This window comes from Argiope bruennichi, chromosome X1 (assembly GCF_947563725.1).
Source record: "Argiope bruennichi chromosome X1, qqArgBrue1.1, whole genome shotgun sequence".
Lineage (NCBI taxonomy): Eukaryota > Metazoa > Arthropoda > Arachnida > Araneae > Araneidae > Argiope > Argiope bruennichi.
In genome coordinates this window covers 55,466,456-55,489,645 of record NC_079162.1, presented here as the reverse complement: position 1 = coordinate 55,489,645, position 23,190 = coordinate 55,466,456, and the positions used below count along the sequence as shown (strand labels likewise).

Here is a 23,190-nt window from a genome sequence, read left to right as displayed (position 1 = left end):
TTTTTTTTTTCCATATCAGTATTGTGTATTTTATATAAGAATATGTGCCATAGATAATTAAATCTTCGAGCATTTGTTTTAGTTCATAACTCAGCAATGATCATAACAGTTATAAAGAATGTGATCATTCTTATAAGATAAAAATATGCGTGAAATGGAATTTACAATAAAAAATGAATTGTAAAAGAGAGTAGGAGACAAAAAAAAAAAGAAAATTAAGGAAACATTGTTTAATTTATCTTTGAAAAGTATATTTGATTTTAAAACCTCTAATAAGTTCTATCAAGAATTCAAATGCCTTTTTTTTCTTTCCTGATTAGTTCATTGTCTAGACTGCTTCTATTCTAGAAGTGGTTCCACATTTATGGACATCTTTTTGATGCCTGCGACATTTGCTCGTTTATAGATAGGTTTAGTGGTGCTTTATGGCACAAAAGCCATATCTGGCCATACTGTGCCAAGCAAAGGGTTAAGTTAAAAAAAACACAATTAAAGTAAGAAAGCACGAAAATCGATAGAATTACATAGAAAAAAAACGAAACAATAATTAAAGCATATGTAAAACTTGAGCAGGTAGTAAAATATGTAGAGCAGGTGGTAAAAGTTTAAAACGGTATAAATATATATAAAAACGCATAAAATATGAAAATGCAAGTTGAATGATAAGCTAAATGTTGAAAACAAAGGTAAAATGTAATACGACAGGAGTTAAAATTTGGACATTCAATTTAAATTTATTTCACACTAAAATCTACATGACATCGAGGACAATAAACGGTGGTCTCTCTCTGAGAAAATGTCGATGCATAAACCTGCCCTATGCGAAGTCTAGTCAATTTGACATCAGGCCCACGCATAGGCAAAACTGGCCACACTCAAATAGAGGGACGCGTTTATGGAAGTACGACTGATACGATATAAAAGAAAGGAGCGAATCAAATTCAATTTTTCCTTGCTTAATTTTGTTAGAGATTGCGATAATAGAAGTGCAACTATTGCAGCTTGAAGGAATAGGATTAATCAAATTCAACTTGTACATGTTTAAATAATTACAAGCTTTACTTAAAATCTAAAATATGACAAAATAGTAAAGAATTTTTTTTTTATAAATTACAGGAATTACTGAATATTGAAGAGAAGACATGCATTTCTAGAGCAATTTTAGGATTATGCTGTTATCATCAAACATACACTGCTTTTTCAAAGTCCTGCAAGAATATAATCCAGTTACATTATTTAATAGTAGTTAATTTAACTCTTTTTTTTCGGAAAATGGAAGCTTTAAATATAATTATGTCCAAAGCTCGAAAAAATATTCGAATTTATAAAAACTAAATCAAAGTAAAAAGTTTTAATTCTCAGTTAAAATTTCTGGTTTAAATGTGCTTTTTTAAACACAGTTAAGATTATTAATCCTAAAAACTGATATGAATAGTAATCATAATTAAAGTTTTCAAAACAAGTCTTTTCTCAGAATTTATACATTAACTTAAAAATTTTTACCTCCAACAGCAATTTCTCCTTCCTCGCCTGTCGTTTGTCGAAAAGATTCTGTTGATTCCAAAATCTGCTGAGCCGCTTAAATAGGCGCCAAATGTTTTCTCACACAGTCTAAGCGATTTCACACGGTATCGCTTTAGAAGCGGAAACTTGAAAATAATTTAGCCTAATCCGGGGAGCAATACTACGAGCGTAAGCTAATGCGAGAAATTTGACGAAAGGGAAAAAGGATTACATTTTTTTCCATGCCACCGTCAGCTGACGCGCTAACGCGACACAAGAAATTCAAATCTTTAGCTCTCAGACACAAAATTCCCTTGCAGCGTTTAAAGCCTTAGATTTGACCACCGTTTATTTTTTCAATATGGCATAAAACCAATTTCTTATTGAGAGTAAATTAAAATCACTGGAAAACCATGGAGTAGGAAAAAAAAAAAAAAATGGGAGAAATTTAATAAAGGCTTAGAAGCTTTGGGAGATAAATTACAAAAATCTCGCTGCACGTTCTCTTTTAATTCTAAAATAACAGATTTAAAAAAAAAAAAAAAAAAAGCAAACTCGATTACTATATTTCTGCTCCCGCAGGAAGCAATTATCTTGTGATAATTGAATATTAATCTGGACGGCTGGATACTGAAAATAGAGAAGCCGTTAAGCCAATTGAAGTTATTATATAAAGTAAACACTTATATGCTACCAAAAAGGAATAGTCTAAAACCATTTATTTTTTCAATTATATGAAAGACGGTTAAAAATGAAAATATAATTATCTGTCTAAAAAATTGTTGGCTACATTTTAAGATTAATTTAAGATGTGAGAAGCATTATGGTCAAGCTTCGATTTTGAAATCGGGACGGGGGGGGGGGGCAGTTCAGGATCCGATTCTTCCTAAGTTCAGTTTAATTAAATTAGCTCTCCTTAGGGGCTCCATACGAGGGCTACATTTTATAGTCATATCTTATACAGTTATGACATAAATGATGACTACTGATCTCGCTCTTCATCTAAAAAAAAACCTAATACTTGATAACTTTCAGTAGGTATTGTATTTCGAGAAAAAAATAATAACAAATTACTTAGGTTTTTCGTAATAATAAATAAAAAAATATCAAAATGAACCTGTAGAAACAAAACAGACATATTTTTAGCTTGTTGCAGTAAGTTGCTTTCTTTTAGAATGATGTTTTGTGGCTTCCAAATTGAAACAATTTCCTGAAAAACATCTCGCTCGTACAAAAGACTTTGTCTTGCGTTCAAAATATTTTAAGGCTACCGCAGGGGTATTTAGTTTACAAACATGAGTTATTTAACATTATTGACCTCCATATAAAACATTTACTTAAAAAAGCAGAAATGAAATTCTGTCTGATTTAAACACAAAAATAGGCTAAAATTTAACAAATTATTAATATTGCCGCTCAATATCATAGCGATATAATCGGCTTGGAATCTCGAGCAACACGAGTTATACGATCTGCCGAATATCGCATGTCCCCCTGACCTTGATACTCTGTAAACAGCAAATTAAAATTTATTCTTAAGGGTAGTGAAGACTACATTTTTATGTAGTTAAATTTTTAAACGTTATATTTTTCGAAAAATGATTTTTAATAAATTCAGAACCGATGTGAATTAAAAAAATATTGTCAGATATTGAGATTCTGTGGTTATTTTCTCATCTCATAATCAGATAACGGAGACAACGCCTGAGCCTGTATACCTTCTCCAAAATTCCGCTTCATATTATTGAGAAAAGCTTGATCCTAAAGGATGTGGCGTTCGTCAGTTCGGCGTACACACTGTACTCGGATGGAATCGTTTCTCGAAACTGCAGCCCTTCGGACCCGATGATATAGAAAGAAACGAGAAATACAGTGGATGATAAATTTTCCTCAGAAATTAAATATTTGTTACGATCCAAAGGTTTTGTACTCTTTATTACTATTAAATTAAAAGCATATAAGTGGGTAGTTGGAAAAAGAATGGTGAGAAATTCTGAAAAATAGCGAAAACATTTTGAAGGATAAAATCTTGAATTTAAGAGCTATTTCAAAATTGCAATTATTTTTCTCATAATGTTATATTTATCACAATTTAATAGTCGCTTCAAATAAAATAAAATGCTGATTAACCTTCTTTCTGTAGATTTACATTATAGATATTTAAACATTTCAAATATTTTACTGTTGAATATTTCAAAATAGTTTCTATATTGTAGTGAATGTGACGATTTGACAAGGAGAGCTTCATGTAATTTAAAATATAAAGCCTCTTTGACAAATATATACTATTTTTTAAAGCTTTAATGTTAATTTATTCAAACTGTTGCAAAATTTTCCCTAATTTTCTTAAATATTTCACAATTTTCCCCTAGATTTTTCATAGATTATATTGCATTTCAGTAGGTTGTATGGAAGATAATATTAAACCACCATTTTCCTTTAAACATTAAACAGATAACTTATAAAATTATTTAGATAAATCTTTTATGATCAATTATAATAATTACTTAATTTTATGTAAAAACGAATTTGTACTGACGAAAGTTTAACATTTATTCACAGATTAAGGTTTCACAAATCTCAAACTATCCTCTTAAAACAAGGACTCGGGTGTAAGAAGAGATAATTGTATTTGCCTTATTTCAAACAATTAGAAGAGAGTATGTGCAACCTTTATCAGACCGACTGGATACTATCTATTCCTATCTTTCCTCTTTAATAATTAATCTTGTAGGCATTACTAATAAAATAGTAAATAGGACAGAGATGTAAAATTATATACTGGATGATTAAAGAAGAGACATATTAGCTCAATGAGGAGAGGAAAATCTGATTTTTTTTATTGGTGCATCAGCCTGAACAGAGAGAAAAAAAAATTGCACATGTATCATTCATAAGAGAAAGATTACTAATTATTTGTAAGGCTTGTGTTAAATAGTGGATCAAAGCAAGAAATATTCGCTCATCATACCTTTCATCAAAGAACAAAAATAATTCAAAAATTTTCAGATATTCTACTCTAACTTTGATGTAACTTTCAATTAATATTATACATATTTAAAACTGCGAGGTATACAAAATAAAAGAATCGGAGGAGAAGGCCTATCGCCGAATCCTCTCCTTCAATCTTCCATTTGAGATACAAAAAAAAAAAAAAAAAAAAAAAATTGAAAGAAGCATCATTGATTCCTCTTACCTTTCATTATAAAAGGAAAAGTAATTGAGAAAATAATTTTTAGATATCATGCAAAAAACTTTAATGTAATCTTCAATCAATGGTTTCTGTAACAAGATATGCAAAAGACCGTAAAAGAACTACCCGTTCATTTTTCGTCTTTTGTCCACCTTTTGACATGTAAAATATAGGTTTCAATATAGGATATATTACTTTTAATTAGAGAAAGAAGAATAGTTTATTAGTGAATTTTTTTGGATATCAAACTCAAATGTTAGTGTAATTCCCAGTTATAATTAGGCGTACTTCAACCTACACACTGACATACAATAGTGGGAAAAACGGGGGTTTTTTCTCTGCATTTTCAACCCTGAAATCACCTTGAGAGGTATTTCATGCTGAAATTAATCTCAACAATCTAATGTGAATAAAAGCACTACATTTATTGTTTATGATAGCTGGGAGTTTATTTGCAAAATGCATTTTAAACTAAATATCTTTAATTTCTTGACATGCGAGAAAGCAATTAAAAAAAAGGAGGAATTACGTGAAGTATATTTTCAGCATTCTTTTATGATGAAAGAAGTTTAATTGACTTTTGAAAAATTTAAAGACTGTAATTTAAAGTTGCAATTAGTGAAATTTATATAATTGGACGCATACAGATAACAAAGAAAACTTGATTTCTTCATGTTGTGTTTTGGAGAACATTTTCAAGGGGGAATTGATACCGATATCGAAAAAATATTGTGTTTCTGATAAGTCTTGAATTTTTTATTTCAATTATCTATGCAATCGTTATAGGATTTTGAAAAAGTTATGAATAATTTCTTAACGCATTGCTTGGACAGGAACATTTCTGAATGAAAGAGTGAGTTTTTGTTAAAATACATAAATCCTGTTTTCTTTAAAAATATTTTTCTCTTTGGAATTTAACATAAAGATCAAAATATTTTATCGTGGATTCTTGCAATACCGGTAAAAATATTTTAAAAGAAAGTAGGGCACTTTTCTTTTTTTATAAAACTTCTTTATTTTTATATTAAACACTTATTAAAGTAAGTATATTTTACTTTTATTGTCAATTTAAAGTATTTATAATTTCAAATGTTATTCTTATCACGAATGTTTCACAGCTTAATCTATTTTTTTGAATATAAAATTTAGGCATATTAACATGAAACATCTAAATTTTAAATTACATCATTTTATTCAATTTCGTTCGGATTTCGTGCGACAAATATGACTGCAAATATCCTGCCATTGAATATTTGACATCAAGTTTTAAATAACCGGCTAAGTAACTTGAAAAAAGAACAACAGCATTTTAATTGCATTGTGAAAGCAATATTAAAGAGTGAAAATTACAAATATCCTGTCATTGAAGTATGATATGATCGTAAATTTTAAATTACCGTGTAAAGATTTATAAAAAGGACAATACTATTTTAAGTGTAAACTGAAAACAATATTTTTTTATAGATATGTTTTTTTAGATTTTTAAGAAATTAATCAAATCACCCGTAGTTTTTTTATAATTCTATATATAACTGGTACTTTATAAAAGCGAATATTCTGAGATTAAATTTAATGAAAGTATAACCTTAAGAAAATTGAATTAAGTGTATTCTTTCTGTTCCATTATATATATATAATATAATATCAAAATCTAAAGACTGTATATTCAATTAAATGATGTGCTAATGGTTTAATCTGCATGATTTATAGTTACCAATTTAATTGCGTTTTCCAGCTGTTGAATCATTGAATTTAATTTGCATTTTAATAATTTTGCTTGGTATGTTACAGACTCAAAAATTTTATCACTGAATATGCGTCCATTTTTTTTTTTTTTTTTTGAAAAATCTTTTTGATTATCTTAATTTTATATTTAAAATATTATATTAAAGAAACGATGGATATAACTAAATATATTCTTATCTATTAAATTCATCACACTACAAATCATCTGCTGCATTCAATCAACTTTTTTGTTTGATTTGTAACATCGATATCTTCAATTCATAAAATGAAAAAGATGGATCGAGAATGATTGTTATTTTATGAACGAGTTTCTGAAATCTTATTAATATCCGAAGATTATGAGCAAAAAAAGAGGCCAATACGAATCATGGCGAATTTTTACTGTATTTCATGAAAGAAAGTTTTTTTGGAAAATTATTCGAATTAGAGTTATGTTTCTTACTTTAAAATTAAATATAAATTTTGGATTTTCTTAGTTCTTCAAAATCCGATGTATGTGAAAAAACGGTTGAATTATCTATTAGTTTCTTTGTTTTAATTGGAACCAAGAGAAAGATGTAAAAATCCAAAGATTTGGAAGAAAAAAAAATCTCAAGACTTCTACAACGATAGTCTTCGATGTTGATGAGAATAATTTATCCATAAAATCCAATAAAATGAAAAGCCATTTTTTGATGGAATATTATCAGATTATTTAGGGGAAAGGAATTATATGAATCCAAATGCGTAGTTAAGTTTTGAATTTTTTTGAATTTACCGCATAAATGATCTGAGACTGGTAAATTTGATATATTGTTTATAGTATTATCTGTATTATTCTTTTCTGAAGTGTAGATTAACTAAGATATCTCAAAGCATGTTGATTTCATCTAACAAATTCTCGAAACATTCAAACAATATCAAGACTTTAATTTTTGTGACTAAATATTTCTGAATCGACATTCCTTGATTTATGTTGAATTGACTCTGAGATTTAAAGCAAAATTTGGAACTATGAAATAATTTTTCGAAATTAGACTTCCTAAAGTTGAAATTCATCTTCATTCTAACCCAAAACAGTAGAATCTCAAAAGAATTTTCAGTGATTTTTTTAAAAAAGTTATAAACTTTGCAATGTTTATTTGTTGATGGTTTCTTAAAGAAGAAAAAAAATGCAAATTATTTTTATGGATTGATTGTTTTCTCATTTTTTTTCTTATCAAGCGTAATAATAATATTTGTAATGACTTCATTATTACAATTTAATAATTTTTTGTAAAATGGTTGCCGACGAAAAGCATTACGATGAAAATTTATAGATATAACATAAAAGGAATTTCTCTGACTAAATATGCATTGAAAATGTATAGAGTATTTTAATTCTAGAAATATAATCCCTTAAAATTTTTGAAGATTTAGGAATCATTAAAAAAAACTACTTTTGAATAATTTTTAGAAATTTATCATTCACATTTATAATTTTCTTGAATCGAAATATATGATTAAACAAATCTGCAATGGAGTACTTGGCAAAAGTTTCTAAAAATATTTGCTAAACTTTCAAAATATTTTTGAAATTTGAAACATTGTTGATTTAAATTTGTTAATGTCCCTGAGCTAAAAGAAAATTAATCTATTTATGGGCTTTTAAAAGTTTTAAATAAAATTATATTGTAAGGGTCATGAATTGACTTCATTTATTAGAGAATTTCATGTAGAAAAATATCTCATAAAACTCACTGTTTTCATTTCATCTTCAGTAACAGTATAAAAGTGCTGTTATTTCATCGATGGCAACAAAATTATGTTATAAACATAACTATGACTTTTGATTAATATCAGGAAACCAGCTGAACTGCTTCTTTCGACGTACGTACGATAACGTACTAAAAGATTCTTCTTTCCTTTATAACTAGATCTTTTATCAATCAAAAACAGGGTATTAAGTAATAAAAATATTCAAGGCAGATAAACATAAAAACATTTTGAAGTAATTTTACAATAATGGCTTATAGATAGACATTGTGTAACAGTACTGGAGTTTATGTACGAGTTTTGAAATTCAAAATTTCTCATCACTGCATTTCCATTGCACGAAATATAATAAAAGTAAAATTGTTCAATAATGGTAACATGTTACATTAAGAAGATTTTTAGTGCAATACGAAAAGAATTACTTTAAATAGTTTTTCAAAAGTGATCAAGCGATTTTCCTTCGATCAAACGCAAAATGAAAGGTAATTAAAAAAAAAACTGAATTACTTCAACAGTTATTTTCACAACAACATAATATTCGAACTTTGAGACCTTTCGAAATCAAAAACTCTTCCCCCGATTCCACGCCCTTTTATAGTATAAAACATAAATAAAATTACCTCAATGATGGTAAAAAAAAAAAAGATACTTTGTTTAAAACAGAATTAAAACTATCTCAAAAATTATTCACTGTTTCCACATCATTGTCTAGTGTAAAACAGAAATGAAATTACCTCAATGGCGGCAGCAAACTCATTTAGTTTTAAAACTAAAGTAAAATTACTTAATGATGATAGCAAAGTTATGCATAAAACACTTTTATTGCATTTTAATCAATTTGAGAAAAAAAATTCGAATTTAAAAGCAAAATATACTATTTAGGGGACATTTCCTGAAATTAAAATTTTTTCACTATTTCCATTTCCCAATCATGAACAAAATAAATCAAAAGCACCTCAATAATGCTAACAGAATTACTCTAAAAAACCACATCTCCTGTATTTTAGTTAACAATTTGAGAAAGTTAACTGTATTCATTTCCAACGCCACCCTAACTTTTTGAGAGAGGGGTCGGCCGAACGTGCATGCACGTGCGTAAGGTACTTACTCGGAAGGGCGTGCTGTCACGTGGAGTTGGGGAAAGTGGTCGTCTGTCTCCAGGGGCTCTCGCACTCACTGTGAGAGAGCTCTCTGACGCAACATATGAACCAATCATCCCCCGCCCCTTTAAACTTGCGTCGTCGCAAAAAAAAAAAAAGAGAAATATCCCATCTCTACGGAAATACTAGCTACACCGCTAGGTGAATTGGTAGGGGTCGTAGTATAACTAATGACATCTCAACTGCAAGAAGGGGGAAAAGCAAATAAAAAAATTATAAGGCGGCCATATTTATTTTTTAAACTTATTTTAGGCCTGGAAGTGGCGAACTTTTCGACAGCTAATGCAGTTTCTTTGCAAGGAGGTTTATATTCGTCTCGAAAAGATAGATGACTATCAGGATCGGGTTTTCTCGTAACATAGGGAGAGTAAGGTTTTTGATTAATATGTATTCTGGAATGCAGGCAAACTTAAATTAAAGTCTACCACGTCACTGGTGAAATTTCGGTAAATATAAATCTAAAACACATCCATATGCAGTTGACGAATGCATTTCTTTTGTATTTTTATTGGGTCAATAAACTTATACACCTCAAATGTTAATCCATAACCCATATGGATTGGAATGTAAATTTTTTTGGAACCATTGTAAAACTGTACTTCTTTGAAAGTTCTGAATTGCACGAAAAGTGCTCATCAGCATTATATTTAAAGTTTGCGATTTAGTTTCAAAATACATTTATTTTAAAGGATAGAATTAATTTTTCGAATTTAATTTTTAACAAAGAGGTTGATAAAAGAGAAGCTTCTTTTTTAGCAGATTTGCTAACAAATGCAAATATGTTTAATTTATAATTTTTCATTAAATTTGTTAATGAAAGCATAACAAATGTGGATTCGAATAAATAGGAAACAGTTTTGAAATCCTCTGAAATAAAATTATTTAAAAATGCTACATTTCACTCGTGTTCGGCTTTTCTCCTGATACAAACGATATATTTAATATAAGGTTACATTTATTTATACAATGAATAACTGGTTTTCGAATTTAACTTTTATTTGAGTTATTTATATTAGTTATTTCTCAAATGATAATGTTTGTTCTACTATTTCTACTCTAATTTTATGTCTCTTTTAATTAGATCTCTCTTTTTTTATTCCATTCAACTCTAATTTCTTCTAATTCTCCATTCCTCTATAACTTTATTTGATTTAATTCTTTCTCTAATTGTATCAATATTGTTCAACTATTCATATCTAAAATTGCATTTCCATTTCTAATACTAAAAATGTCAATCATAAATGTTTTCTACTTTTTTCCCCCTTTTTATTCTTAGTTTTTGGTGTTTAATAAACAGAAGTTGAATTAATTTTAACGATACTTCGCCTTCCTCCCAACATTTACACATAAATGTTATCTAAGAAAAATAAGGTAATATAAAACGTTCAAATAAGATATGAAGGGCATTAAATAAATCTGAAATAAGCTGAACATAGTTATTTAATCTTGGCAAGCATTATTGTATTTATATTTTATAGATTCTCTGTTTAATTTTTTTTATATATATTTAAGAAAAATCATTATGATCTTAAATCAGAATTTTAAAAACTTCTGAACTTGTATTTAAGGAAAGAAGTTGTATCCTTATATCCTTACATAGACACTGCTATTCATTATTATCCTTCTTCCTTTTATTTATAAGAATTATTATTATTTGCTTATCAAAGAAAAAAAACTAAAAAAAATATTTAATAAGAAAATGTTAAAACTAACAATAATGCATTATTTATGAAAACAGTTTATAAATATTATAATAAATTTCTCAAAAAGCTATAAAAAGGTAGTTTATTGTTTTTCTAAAAAAATTCCAAATAATAAATTTTTAAGAAATTTTTTTTTCTATTACCAACTAAACGCATTTCATCTTTAAATGTCCCAAAATATGACACTTCATTCGTAAAAATGTAATATAAAAATTTATAAGTAAAGAATATATCTGAAAAAAGAGGGTTTCTCAGAAGTTACAAAATTATTTTTCCGAAAAAAATATATATAAAAAAAAAATCTTACCCATTAACAGTTTATTTTCAGTTTACTTTCATTATAACTTATTTTTACTTGGTTTTTTTGCGCATTAATTTAATTTTGACACAAAGCCGTTTTTCACAAATGGTATAAACTGCTCTGCAAGAGCTTTATATTTTGTCTTTTATAGCTCTTTTTTTTTACATTTTGTTTGTTTACAGTAAATGTAGTTTCATAAACTAGTGATCAGATGTTGTAGTGTAGTTGACTTTATTTGATTTTATGATATTTTTTTTAATAAATGTTAGAGTTTTACGTCAGCATTTGATTCGAACCTAAATCCAGCGATTCAAAACAACTAAATCATCACTGAAGATGGGGCAAAAGTTCCATATAATTTCAGTGTACTTAGCTGTCCAATTCAACATTACATTTTGCGATCCTTCCATGTATAGCTTTTATTTTAATTCATAATGTGTATCATTTCGGCAAACAATTCTTTCTTTAAATGCTCGAAAATTGCAAAGAAAATTTTTATTAAATTTTTGAAGAATCTCGTAAATAAATAAAAAAACTAACTAACATTATCTTATTTCATATTAAGGACCTTAAATCATGTCATTAAAATGTACGAATATAATATGTACGAATTGTATTCAATTTATGGAAACAGAAATATTAAAATTTTCATAATAATTGTCAAAACTGATATTCCTTTAATATTCAATAAAGTTTCAATTATTTTTAAAGTTCAGATTTCACATTAATATTAATCTGAACTTGCGAACATTTTAACACTAATTTGAAATGTTCCTATGAAAAAAACATCCTATGCAGAAAAATTTCGAATGCATAAAATGCATTACCGAAAGACTAATATTAACGATTACAATCAAGTTTTTTAATCGATCCTTGAATTTTTTTAATGTGATTTTTAGCCTTAGTTAAACTGGTACTTCAAGTGTTTCCATCATGAAACAGAGAAAATTGGATACAGTTAGAATTTAAAATCTTGGTTTCCCAAAACTAATTAAATTACTTTTTTACTTAAAATCCTCTAATCTCATAATAAAAAAATTAGGCAACTAAAAAACTGAAATTGTTAAATTTATATGCTTTTTGAATACAAAAAGAGAGAAATAGAAAGTTTTCTTTATGAATAAAAGGCAAAAGGTTTGAACACTCAACTGAAATAATAATTAATGAAGTGATATCTTATAAATGTTATTTGTAAACTTTTGGTAAAATTTATTTAATCAAATTTTCGAACATATAACTTTTTAGCAATTTATTAATTTAACAACTAACTAGCAATTTTTCTACTAAATTAATTATTTTAATTCATAATAGTCATCAAACCATAATAGATATTTTGTTAGTGGTGTATTTATTTAAAAGTCATAAGTATTTTCTCATTAAAACAAAATACTGCAATGTAAATTGGGCGAAAGCTATTAATTTTCTTCATTGAAAGGCAAGAAGACAATTATTTACTTTGCTTTCTCACAAAAATAGGAAGATAATTCGTTTAGTCAAGATAATTCTTCCAAAGAATATTGAGATATCTCATCCGTTTGATATAAATGTTATCTAAAATTATATAAATCTTACGTTAACTTTTCAATGATTAATTTTTTTTTTTGATATTCATTGAAATTCATGCATGCTTAAGAAAACTTTAAATATTTTTTTTATTTATGAAAATAATTTTTGTTGAAAGAAAATGTATTCAATATTGGTAGTTTAATGAATGAACTGATTAACATTAATAAATTGTAAATTATATTGAGTTTCAAGATTCATATATTCATATGTATAGATTTATATTTTTTTATCATAGAATGCAAGCAATGTGTTTGAGATTTTCCAGTCTACTTGAGTTTTTGTACAGAACTATTACCTATTTATTTGTTCAAAGTAATGCTAATAAAATATTATTTCAGAATATATTCCATACATTGAATTACGATTGCAAATAATATTAATAATTTACAATTATTAAACAATCAACTTTTTTATAAATATATATTTTGTCAGTATAAATTAATGTGCAAAGTAAAAATTATAAGTCTATTACGTTTTATTTCTAATATAAGTTTTATGTTGTATAGAAATTATAAAATTAATTACAAGTCTATTATTAATTATTATAATGAAAATAAATAGTTATGTAACATTACTAGCATAATCCAATAAAAATTATTCTTTCTTGTTACAATAATAGAATGGAAAGAGGAAACCCGATTTCTTCCAATTCTTTCTGTATTTCATTTTCATAATTCAATACGGTAAGCAACTCCAGATATTAAGAATTCAACAAAAAGTATTTTGTAATTATAAATATAATATTTCAGAGAGGAAAAATGAGAAGTTATTGTGACATATAAATGGTATAAGTAAGATATATTTTTTGTTGATTACATATTTAAATTATTTATTGTGTAATATCACTAGATAATCCTATAAAGATTCATTGTAACTCCTATACCATTCATTCTAAATCTTTCTTGCTCTAGTAATAGAATGGGAAATGAGAGTCCATGATTTCCTCAGACTTTAAATAGTTAATTTTCGCAATTCAATAAAGATTAATTTGTAATTATAAATAAAACTGTTTTTATGAAAAGAAAGATTATTATAACATATTACTAGTATAAGTAGGTGTAAGATTACTATGATAAGTAAGAGCATATTGCGAAATATTGCTGGTATAGACCCTTCATTCATAAAAAATAATTCTCTTCTGTTTCATTCATAATGTGGGAACTCGGAACTTGTTTTCTTTCAGTCATTCTTTATTAAATAACCATGACATAACAAGAACTGTAATTGTGATAGTACAATAAAGAGATTGTAATAACTTTATTATTACGAGATATTACATCACTAGCATTTGTAGCAAATTCATGATGTAATCTTGTATGTTTTGTTAGTAATATTATATAACAAAAAGTCATTTATATATATATTTTTTGTTACGTAATATAATGAGCCCGATTTCCTCGAGTCTTTCAATTTCCTAACATTGTCAACAATACAACAGTAAGAACATTTCCCCAAAGACGTGGAAAATAAATCTTTGGTTGTAGAATTTGCGCGGGAGTTGTCAGTGTTGCCGGATGTGTGACGGCAGAAAGAGCATTGAATTCCGGACCACAAAATCTCGCTTGATAGAAAACGAATCGACTGCAAAACGGCAGCTTAAATTCGTTAGGGGAAACGCGCCTTTCATTTCCTGGACACAATTCGAGAGCGAACGCCAAAGGATGTTTTCTTCCAGATCCCATTTTTCATACTTCAAAAACAGCAGGTATTAACAAAGGGATGACCTACATTTCAAAAAATAAAGTTCGTGTTGCTGAATTTCAGTGAATGAGTAACTCGCAAAATACTCAATGGTATTTGAGTGATGTGAATTCACTAGTAAAAGGAACATTCTGTTATATACTCTTCATGTGTAATTGCTTTACGTTCAAGGGTTGAAATGATTTTGACCGCTGTTTCATTTGAAAGCAAAATCTGGCATTTTTATTTAAGCTAGCATTTGAATTTTTATTTTAGTTAAGTTAAAGTTCAAATAAGCTTTTTATACATGTAATGGGCTTACACTGTAACCATTTTATTGATTTATAGTGTGTAAGTTTCATAAAAATTCATGAATATTCTAAAGATAAGAATTATGCGAATTCACTCGAAAAATGCATATTTGTTTCGATTTAGGTTTCTCATTCGGTATATATATATGATTAAGACGTCGGTATTATAGCGACTTGTTTTGCTTGGGGGTAAATATTAGAGAAATTCATTTTCAATTCAGGTAATATTAGAATACATAAACATAATGGGTTTTCATAAATGAGGTGGCTTATACTATAACCAAAAAGTATATTCTGTTGGCTGTCAGTGTGTATCTTTCAAAAATAATTAAATTATCTGCTGAGAAGAATATGCCAGTTCAATCGAAAGATGATTATTTGCTAATTAACGTAACGTTATCGTCACTGTTATATCAAAATGTCATATTTTAAATCTGTCAAAGCATTCTATTGATGTAAAACATTTATAGAGATCAGCTCATAAATCATTGTATGTGTACATGCAGCAGTTTGATGGAACAGAGACAATAATCAAAATGTATGTTTAGATTTGGATAAAACGCTAAGTGTTGCACAAATTTTGACTCCCTTTCATTTTCAAATAACATTTTCGAGATGCTGAGTGAGTAATAATTTTAATCAACAAAAAAATTGTGGGTAATAAATCAAATCATAAATGCTGTTTCATAGCTCAAATACTGACAAATAATAAAATATCGATTATATCATTTAGACTATATTAGATTGTCGCATCAGTTGAAAAACCAGTCGCAACCGACAGAGGTGGCCTTTAATACATTCAAGTATTCCGGATTCAAGTCCTGTAATTTGATGCATCAATCTTGAAACCTTTTGACGTTTCAATGCCTTAAATATAGATCGAATATTTTAAGTGCAATCGCTTTAAATATGAAACCATTTATTGAAAATATTTTATTAACAATTCAGACATTATTCTTCTGCGTGTTTTTTACCCTCTTGTTTTTTGTAATTGATCTTTTATAGGATTATTGTTAAAAATATAAATTTATTACCACTTTTTTGTGACTTCAGGGTACAATGGCTATTAAGCTTTCTTGTAAAATGCTGTTCGAAAGATAAGAAATTTTGTAAGCATATGTAAATATATATACATTAAATATTTTTTAAACTTTTAAAATTTTGTAGAATAAATATTTATTTTAAGAATTTAGTTTTTAAAAATTTAAGTTTTTCATGCCTTTTAAGGCTTATTTTCTTCATATGTTAGCTCATTATTATCAGTGAAAAATGCCTTTTTTCATATCTGGATATTATTTTGCTATTTTATTTCAAAGTTAATTTTCTGGGAGATATTTATTTTCATTAAAATTTTTTTCAAAACTAAGTTTTATAGACATGTAATCTGAATTTAATATGGTTTACAGTGTTCTTGGTCTTCTAAGCATACCTTTTCCTTTCTTCTGTTGAAAATGAAATTTTTTGTATTTCAATTGTCTATCAGTAATGAAAAGTCATGCTACTCTCAATGATTATCATTTCTGATAATAATCTAAATGGAATGCGATTTTGAATCTTCTAAAAATTAAATGCTGTCTGATTTCAATAACTATACACAAGACAATAAATAGGAAATTGATAAATGATATTTATAATAATTATGAACTAGATTAAAGATTAAAAAATATGGATGTTATATTATCAAATAAGGCTTCTGAAAATTTTTAAACTTACATTTCTTATCTGTCCGTAGTAAAAAAAGATATCCACTTTTCTATTTCGGGATTAAAAAAAATATGTTTTCAATTCCCACGTGTATATGTATGTGCAGAAAAATAAACTGAGCAATTAAATTTCTTATTAACAAAGAACCAAAGAAATATATTTTCATGGAACTAGAAAATATTTCAAGTTAAACTGATTTATTGAGTATATTTAGTTTTTTACGATAAAGAATGCTCCAAAGTTTTCGAGACTGCAAAAAATTTCTGTTTCACTCAATTTGGAATTATGATTCCTGTTTACGAAATTCAGCTATAAGCGAATTAAATTCAGAAACGTTTTCCTCTGAGAATGAGATTAGCAAAGATCGAGTTTTTAATAATTTTTATTTAATTTTGTTATTTTATAACTGAGTAGCACTTCTTAAATTTTCCCCATTCATTATATCAGTTCGATTACATCACCAAAGATGAATGTAAAATTCTGTCATAACCCAAGGTATGTATATGATAAAATGACGTTGTATTAATGAAAAAGGAAGTGCCAACCAATAATAAACAAAATAAAATTTGGGTTAATAGACTAATCTGAAAATTCCTACGACCCACTTCTGTTAAAGTTGATTTATATATTTTGAATGATTTTAAATATTGAAAACTTTAACAAAAATGCATTTTGTTAAAGTCTTCTTAAAAGAAAATTTGTAACTCATTCATTAAAAATTTTAGTAACCACCGAGAAAGTTAATACTAATCTAGAGATTTAAGTATTTTCCTATTGCGATGACATATTCTGTTTGAGACATATTAATTTTATTTCAGTTCGATACAAGAACATAAAAGACCCCCCAGATATACTGATGCATATCCAAGAATTTATTATCTTTCAAATTAATCATTGTTTTTGACTTAATTGCATACTTTAATATCAAAGATTATGCATTTCAATGTATGAATCAAGTGCATTTTTGAATACCAAAAAGTTTAACATTATTTCCGCCGCTCCTTTGTTCGTTTACATTATCCTATTTGGGATCCGAACCCATAGTTTCCCCTACCTCCTAAAAATACATATATGTCCGTTCAGTTTCTACGGAACTATAAGAAAAAAAATTTAAATATATTATAGAAAAATTCAGTTTTTTCTACCTCACTCAATTGTTGTCGATCTTAATATAAATAAGTCATAATGGCTATGCCCATGATAATGGCCGGCATTATCTGTATGTTTCATATCCCCGTCGAAACAAATGGGCCGAATTCTACCAAACTTTGCCAACTTATTAGTTAAGACAAGTGGAAAAATACTGAAAATTTTAGAAAAGGTAATTAAATATTCAAATAATTAGAAATAATGCGAAATTTTGTAGCTTTTCCGAAATAACTATGAAGCAAATTATCCCACTAAATTCATCTTTCATACTTTTGTAAAATCCAAAATTTTACTTTATCAATGATATCCATTGCATTTCGTGTACTTTTCTCTTTAATTTTTATCACCTTTTCAAAATTTAATAAATAATTGAATAAATGCATACGATTTAAAAAAAACAAAGGAATTTTATATATACTTTATTGCTTAGCAATGATTAGACTCTGAACTCTGCTTTGTTTTTTGATATTTATGTTCTATTTTTAAAAATATTTTTGGAAACGTTTTTCATTGACTTGGTATAAAATAAAAATAGTTTAATAAAATGAAGAATTACTATTTTATTTAAAATCATATAATCATTAAAAAAAATTCTTTCCCGAAGTGGTAAAGAAGAGGTGCAACAGTGCTTTAGAGAATATATTATCATCCACACCCGATAGAGGTTGCAAATGGAGCTTCTGGAATTACTCTAAAAGCGAAAACACCGCTTACTCTATAGGCTTTCTTTTAATAAAGACGTGCATCAGTCATCGGTAATGACTGCTTTTTTAAAGTTTATAACAAAGCTTTGGTGAGCTGTTAAACTATTTTCTTTGTCCATTGGAGAAATATGCTGCTCTCAGTTTTAGCTGGAACACCATTTGTAAAAAAAAAAAGGAAGAAAAAAATAACACCCCAAAGAGGAAATGGTGCATCGAAGTGTAGCCAGCAAAGACACGGCATCGATCCCAAAAGCGTCTTGCCAGAACGAGTAGTTCGCAAGCGGCACGTTTCCTGTCATCAGAGTTAGGTGACGGGAAGCACAAGTCCGTGCAGTTAACAAGCTACGACTGCCACTCACATTTAAATGGCAGCCGTCACTAATCGAAAGTTAACGCCGCATTTCCTAGTCTATGTCGCCTCTGACAGTCAACGGAGTTTTCATTTCAAAGAGATGTGTTTTTTACTATTCATCCGAGCATTCAGAATTTTTGATACACCAAAAACTTGAAATGGAAAAGTAACTTTCTAGTGATGCAAATTTTCGTGCAGTTGACAAGATTTGTGAAATTTTGCCTCCACTTTAATATGTATCGTGTTGACTATGATTGACATATTTATTCAAAATTTGATAATTTCTAAGGATATAAACTAGTAAAAGAAATTCACTATATGTTTCACTGAGACAAATATAAAGAAATCAATAAAGCTACTGTCTTTGCATATGAAAGATTCATTTCATATTTTGTTTAAGGGGACAGTGGACTTTGAAATAAGCAATAATTGACAAAAATGCGTAATTTTATTTTTATTATTTCATTACCAAAATATATGTTTATATTCAACTAAAATAGTGTTATAATATGTATTGTTCAATAAAATAAATATTTTCAATCAGACTGACAAAGCGGGTGGAATCTAATATATATTTTCAATGAAATAGCATCTATTGTATCAATGAAATGATCAATAAATACATCAACTAAGTTTCGTCATATGGATACGGAAAATTTCTTTTATTTCAATCAAATTTCATTGTGCGATATAACGCGAAATTCTTTGGATAAATAATAGAAATATACATTGCGATGTTTTATCATGAAAAATAAAAGAAAGCAAATTCAAATTTCTCTTTAGATTCAATGTTTTGAGACTCTAAAATTAGATTGCCGATGTAAAGAAGTGAAAAGTATTTAAAATTTAGGCCCTCCCAGAGAAAGGCAGGATAAAAAAACATATTTTCTTTCATATAAATAAGCTTATTTAGATATGCCAATATATATTTTGTCAGCTAATATGATTTAGAGATCATGTTTGTTTGTTTTTTCCTCTTAAAATCTTACTAATAAGGATATTGTTTGCTTCAAATTCAATATTTTAAAGTTTTAAAATATGTTATTGTGGTTTGATGTTTAAATTTTCTTGCATTTGCATTCTTATGAGTATAAATTCATTTCCGATTGCATGTACCGTTTAGAAAGTAGATTTCAATCAAGCAATTTTTGTATAATTAATTACAAATAATTATTACTAAAAACAAGTGCTGATTTTTTAAAATGAGCTCTAAATAAATTGTCTTAATTTATTAATTTGAATTTAGATGTTCTGAAATTTGAGGTAGAAAAAAATATAAGTATGAACAATATTTTCACGCGTTATACTCTTAGATTTTTTTCTATTTTAAAAAAGGTTTTTGAAATGTGTTAAATCAAAATTTTCTTTAGTGAAGATATAAATAGCTATTGCCTTAAAAAGTGCGATAATTAATGATATGGTAAACAAGGGTCGCCTTATTGATGCAGTTCTGCTGAATTATTTTTAGGCGTAATTTTTAAAAGTAGATTAAAATTAACAACATCTGCTGAAAGTTATAATTAACAAATAAGTGAAAAAATGATCTGCTGACATGTAAAAGTAATTAAGTAATAAGTGATAGAGTGATCTGCTGAAGTGCAAAATCGTTCATTTTTATTGAAAGTTGTAGTAGATACGACAGAGATAGAAAATGATTAAAATATATTTATTTTTAATATCAATATATATAAGTTTAATTTATCAAAGCTTTATCATAGAAAGTTGTTTTTGAGAACGAGCGAGTAAATGCTTTAAAAATAACTTTCAGATTTTGTGCATTGGCAAAACAATATAAATCTGAAACCATTTGCTCGTAAATAAAAGAATTTTTATTATTATTATAGTAATTGAAGACAGTTTAAAATGGCTCTCCTTTAGTAGCATTAAAAACGATTATGCTCCATAAAAGATGATGATAAAAAAAATCTTTATCATTTTTAAAAAAAATGCTTATCAAGTATATAAAAAAAAACTGAAATTCGTCTTTCAATCTTTCCTTACCTGAATACATCCTTTAACTACAATTTTAAATGATAAAATATATCAATTTTCCTTCCCAATTTTCAAAACCAAACAAACGCTGTCAATCCTTGACCGAGTTTTTATCACTTCTACTCTACAAGGAAAAGCGATAAGACCAAAAAAAGTCACCAAGGACGCAAGTTTACGGCAGATGACATCACTATGGACTTCATACTTTTTACGTCTATATGACGTATTTTCTACATTTTCATCAGCGGAAGCTTTTCTTCTGATTTGTTACTATCTTTTGAAAAAACTCTTTCTTTCATGAAACAGAAAGTGATAATGTACATTCATTGAGCTGATAATAACATTGAGGGAATTCGGGGAAAGTAAAATTTGTTCTTTAAGTATATTTTGTGGTAGAATGCTAATATACTTTTTATTTAAGATTTTAAACGAATGTGAGATCGTTTACGCCGCTATTGTAAGTAAATATAACATTTTTTATCAAATTGTTCCACAAATTAGGTTGGACTAAATATTGGAAAAAAAGTTACAAAAATTATGCATGAATTTCACTTTTGTTCAAGTAATTGAAATTCTAATTTCGATATTGTGAATTATTCAACGAAGCATCATTAACTTTATTCCGTTAACATTGTAAATAATTTAGAATTATTTCTGTTTTCATTTTCACTTATGCTGTGTCAGTTTCTTTTTGGAACATTCCAATGAAATATATGACATAAAATATTAAAATATAAATGGTTTCTGATAAAATTGTCCGTATTAAATTTTGGTTGATCAGAATTTAAAATCAGCTATAAAAGAAGAAACTTAGTTTAAATACTCTTTAATAACAAATATTGTTTTTAAAAGAAAATTTTTATTTATTCAAACAGAAAAACAATTCAAAATATAAAGACAAATATATTTCTCTTCTTTGAGCGTCTTTAGAACTGTTTGTATATAAAAATGCGATACTTACTTTTCTTCCGATTGTGTAATTTCTTCCTACATAATTTTATTTTAAATTGGTCTGTAACAAATGAAAATTTGTTTTATTTAAAGTCAATTGATATATTAATATCTGAGAGCTAATCGTTTGAAGAATATGTCAACCAATTTCAAAGAGTAGTAGCACAAGTAATACAAAGCTTTTTAATGACTACGTTTGAACTTTAAAAAAAATTGTAACTCAATTCATTAAAAAAAATAATGTATTTTATTGTTCATCCACAAATTTCCTTTTATTAAATGTGCCCGATACCTAAATCGCATAACGAATATGTTATAAATGTCAGCATAAGCCTGTAATGGAACAAACAAGCCTTCGATATACTGTTAAAAGTGACTAGGTTAAAAAAAATAAGAAAAAAATTAGTAATGCACTCATATTGTTGAAAAATGTCATCTATGCTAAAAAAAAGTGGGCATATTTTTTTTTTTTACCCAATTACTTTTTACAGTATATCTATGCAATATATATCAATTGATTATAAAAATAGAAAAAAAAATCTCTAATTTTGTTTGCAATATTGATGGGTGGAATTAATCATTAATACGCTTTGTCAGTAATTTAACTTAACTAATAGGCATAAATAAAAAGAATCAGCAAATTTAGTGAGTTTATGTTCACGTCACATGAAAAAAATAAATGAAATTATTTGAAAGTTGGAAGCTTGTATCAAAGCTTAGAATAAGCATATAATAAAAATTCAAAAAAATATAAAGATCAGAATATGTGGTAACATTTAGTAATATCAACTAAGTTTTAGGCCATCTTATTGCTATAAGATTAAATTATTAGCTCACCTTCAACATGGCCGCTGATATTGCCCATTGTTCTGAATTATTTTCAGTCTGAGATATAGTTCAATTAACTTCGAATTTGAGGTAGAGTTTAACAAAGTTCTTTGCTTTCAACTAAGTTCTAGCAGAGAGAGAAGTCGACTAGCTGCTGCTCGTAATCGAGAGAAACTGAAATAGAATCAATCAGAAGCAGTATAAAATACAAAGGTTTGGGTGCAAAATACTGTAATTTGAACTACCGTCCTTGTACAAGTTAAAAAATAAATAAACAATACTACGACACTTGAAGTGCTTTTATCCATCCAAAGATCGTCTCCTGATTTTCCCACCCCAATCCACACCACCTCCTGAGGTGACTTTTGGCGGCCACGGTTATGTAAACAGGCACTTTGGAATACTTTAGTCGTTTCTAATTCGCAGAGAAGATTAGATAAAAAACACCTTGATTCCGGACAGTTAGTGCTTAGGACCAATCTCATGCTTCGTAAACTTCGTGATTAATAATCAGCTGGGGTCTCATTATGATCAAAAGCAAAGATCGAAAGTTCACACTCTGAAATCGGACCAACCCAAAATAAAGTCTGTAAACAAATAAATAGAAAACATT

At 27.4% G+C, this 23,190-nt stretch overlaps 1 protein-coding gene across 3 annotated transcripts in view; it reads right to left on the bottom strand.

Moving 5' to 3' along the window:
• The window catches only part of LOC129958551 (cysteine sulfinic acid decarboxylase-like), a 51,825-nt gene extending 28,986 nt beyond the window's left edge, over positions 1–22,839 (bottom strand). Inside the window, exon 1 of one of the 3 annotated variants that reach the window (XM_056071092.1) lies at positions 22,587–22,839. In XM_056071092.1, the coding sequence (XP_055927067.1) occupies positions 22,587–22,614 (28 nt within the window). In that variant the 5' untranslated portion in view covers positions 22,615–22,839. Of the gene's footprint in view, positions 1–9,284; positions 9,367–11,346; positions 11,477–22,586 lie in introns of those variants that run through there. The other 2 variants (XM_056071093.1, XM_056071094.1) reach the window with 2 other exon arrangements.
• Positions 22,840–23,190: the final 351 nt, after the last annotated feature.